General features: G+C 34.9%; 1 protein-coding gene across 2 annotated transcripts; it reads left to right on the top strand.

Annotated features, from left to right (window-relative positions):
* Nucleotides 1–297: 297 nt before the first annotated feature.
* Nucleotides 298–1,824, top strand: LOC109218566 (protein DELAY OF GERMINATION 1-like). 2 transcript variants are annotated; one of them, XM_019382945.1, is made up of 2 exons: nt 298–407; nt 588–1,824. In XM_019382945.1, the coding sequence occupies exon 2, from the start codon at nt 598–600 to the stop codon at nt 1,453–1,455; it is 858 nt and encodes a 285-aa protein (XP_019238490.1). In that variant the 5' UTR covers nt 298–407; nt 588–597; the 3' UTR covers nt 1,456–1,824. The 2 variants fall into 2 exon arrangements, with proteins under 2 accessions (XP_019238490.1, XP_019238491.1); XM_019382946.1 differs by lacking the exon at nt 298–407 and adding an exon at nt 431–506.
* The last annotated feature ends 956 nt before the right edge of the window (nt 1,825–2,780 follow it).

Here is a 2,780-nt window from a genome sequence, read left to right as displayed (position 1 = left end):
TAAGCACTGGTTTGATTCAACTAACCTCTTTAATTTATACGTTTGATTTCTTGGTTATTAATTAGTATTAAATTAAATCACGTATCCTTAAAACCACAAACAAATTTTAATTGTTACTCGTATTTCGAGGTAAACAACATATATTAGTACCAAAATAGTATGTGGTTGACTATTGTATGTGTATTTCAAGCCACAGATACAATGAACAGAACTCAATAAACAGGAATATTATATGATTGCCAACATACAAAGTACTCCAGCCAGATACTGAGTCCTAGCTAGATTACTTAGCCCACTGGGTCTGCTCTGGTTTTTACTTCTTGTCGGCTTTCTCAACCGTACTTAATATAAATATCTTGAACCTTCTTCTTAAAATCCAAATTTTCTTTTCACATGTAAACAAACAGGTATGTTCGCTTACTCATATATACATACTTTTTCTGAAATTTTAATGTTCCTATAGTTTAAAAGACACAATATTTTCTGAAAAAGATGCCCTCAAAACGGTATCTTTTCTTGTCAATTCTAGCATCTTATTTATTTATTTATTTTCCATCTTTAATAGGAATATTTTTTTTTTCCAACAGCATATAAACGATGGACCAACACTTGATGAGCAATAGAAACGGAGTACAAAATCGCGAGACATTTCACAAGTTTTTCGAGTCATGGCTTGTTGAACAGAACCAAGATTTGGACCAGCTTGTGCGCGCCTCAAAAGATGTCAATGCCATAGAAGAAAACAATCGTAGAATGTTGTTGCCTTTGATTCAACGTGTTATACACCACTATGAGAATTATTACAAAGAAAAATCAACAAGTGCTAAAGAAGATGTTTTAGGCATGTTAAATCCAACATGGAGAAGTAATCTTGAAGATGCATTTTTATGGATTGGAGGATGGAGACCAAGTATGGCTTTTCATTTATTGTATTCGAAATCGGGTTTACAACTTGAAGCTGGTTTTCATGATTTATTTAGAGGAATTAGTACAGGAGATTTAGGAGATCTTTCTGGTATTCAACTTGGGAAAATTGATGAGTTACAAAATAAGACATTAAGGGAAGAAAAAAAATTGAGTGAAAGATTAGCTAAAGTTCAAGAAACAATTGCAGATACATCAATGGTTGAATTATCACATATAGTGAGTGAAATATTAAGGGAAGAGGGAAGACAAGTAGAGGAAAATGAGGAGGAAAAAGTGAAGAATAATATTGCTAAAAAAGAGGAAAATTTATTGGAGGTTTTGAAAAAGGCTGATGATTTAAGGTTGAGGACACTAAAGGATATTTTGGGAATTTTGAAACCAATTCAAGCTGTTCATTTCTTGATTGCTGCTGCTGAGCTTCATTTGAGGATTCATGAATGGGGTATGAAGAAAGATATTGCTGCTGTTAATTCCCACAACCATGGTCATGGGGTCGTCAATAATAACAGAGACGGAGTCAGAATTTGAGGTTTACGGGTTCTGAACTTGCCACCGAATGCGCCCCTGATCAATAACCATATGATCAACTTATAGTAAGGATAGTACTTCTTACTGCTTAAGGAGTCAATATTAGTACTAATTAGATTATTATAATAGGATGAAGATCTTTAATTTTAGGTCCTTTTTATTCATTTCTGTTTATGTGGATTAATTTTCTTCAGTTTGCAGAGACATGATAGCTAAGATTTTGATGTAGAATGAAGAAGTTGTCTTTAGGTCCTTTTAATTTCATTTATGTTATTGTTGTCTTTGCATAAAGTAGGGTAGGGAGTCTCCATCAAACCAGGTACTCTATTTGTTTTGTTATATATGACATTATATTTTATTGGGTATTTATATGACAGCATATTAAATTAGGCCGAGAGTTTAATTTCGTAAACTTCAATTTTAAATATGTCATAATATTTATGTAGCTTTAAGATTATGTCACTAAGGATAAACAGAAAAATTCAAAGTTAAAGAGTTTTCACCATCAAAGATTGTTGTGAGACGAATAAGATCCATCAACACTCTTAACCAGAGGTCTCAAGTTTGAGCCCTAAAAATAAAAAATAAAAAATAAAAAGATTCTGATAGCGAGTACTACTTTTTTAATGGGCCTTACATAGTGTGAATTTGAGTTAATCAAACCTTAATGTGGGTGTGGGACATCGGATTAGAAGTTAAAAATGTTAGAGAATTGTCAAATAGATGTTTTTTTTGGTTTTCCACCCGGTGTTCGGTACCGGCATTGAAGCTTTATATCCGGATTCACGCTGCGTAGAGCCCCATTCGGGGGGAACGCTTCCTACCAAGTATTTTTCTATACCTAGGACTCGAATCCGAAGTATCTAGTTAAAGGAAGAACAGCCCATTCACTGTGACACATAAAGTGGGTTGGAACAGAGGGAGTAATAGACAATGAGAAAGGATTGTTAAAAACTGCTACTGTAACTGCAAATTGCGAGTCAGTTGCATGCATACATGAGGTGATGCATATAAAACCAGCTAATTGACATCAAGAGAAAAAAAAGGTATGGGGAGAGGAGAAAGAAAACAAAGCAGCAGTCCGCAAAAGTTGAAGTTTGCCATGTATTTTTATTTTTTTTTGGTTTCTCATCCGGTGTCGGGTATCCACATTGGAGCCCGACTAAATTCGGATTCACGCCGAGAAGTCCCACGTTGGGGGTAAAGCGCTCCCTAACAAAGGCGATTCCATACCCAGGGGCTCGAACTCGAGACCTCTAGTTAAGGATGAAGGAGTACTTACCACTCTACTACAACCCTTGTTGGTGAAGTTTGTCATGTAGAGT

This window comes from Nicotiana attenuata, unplaced genomic scaffold (genome assembly GCF_001879085.1).
Source record: "Nicotiana attenuata strain UT unplaced genomic scaffold, NIATTr2, whole genome shotgun sequence".
NCBI classification, from domain to species: domain Eukaryota; kingdom Viridiplantae; phylum Streptophyta; class Magnoliopsida; order Solanales; family Solanaceae; genus Nicotiana; species Nicotiana attenuata.
Note: the sequence above shows the minus strand (reverse complement) of the source record. Positions and strands in the feature narration are given on the sequence as shown.

Bases quoted from the DNA above. Each gene is read 5' to 3' on its own strand.
- LOC109218566 (XM_019382945.1), top strand. From the start codon at position 598: ATGGACCAACACTTGATGAGCAATAGAAACGGAGTACAAAATCGCGAG.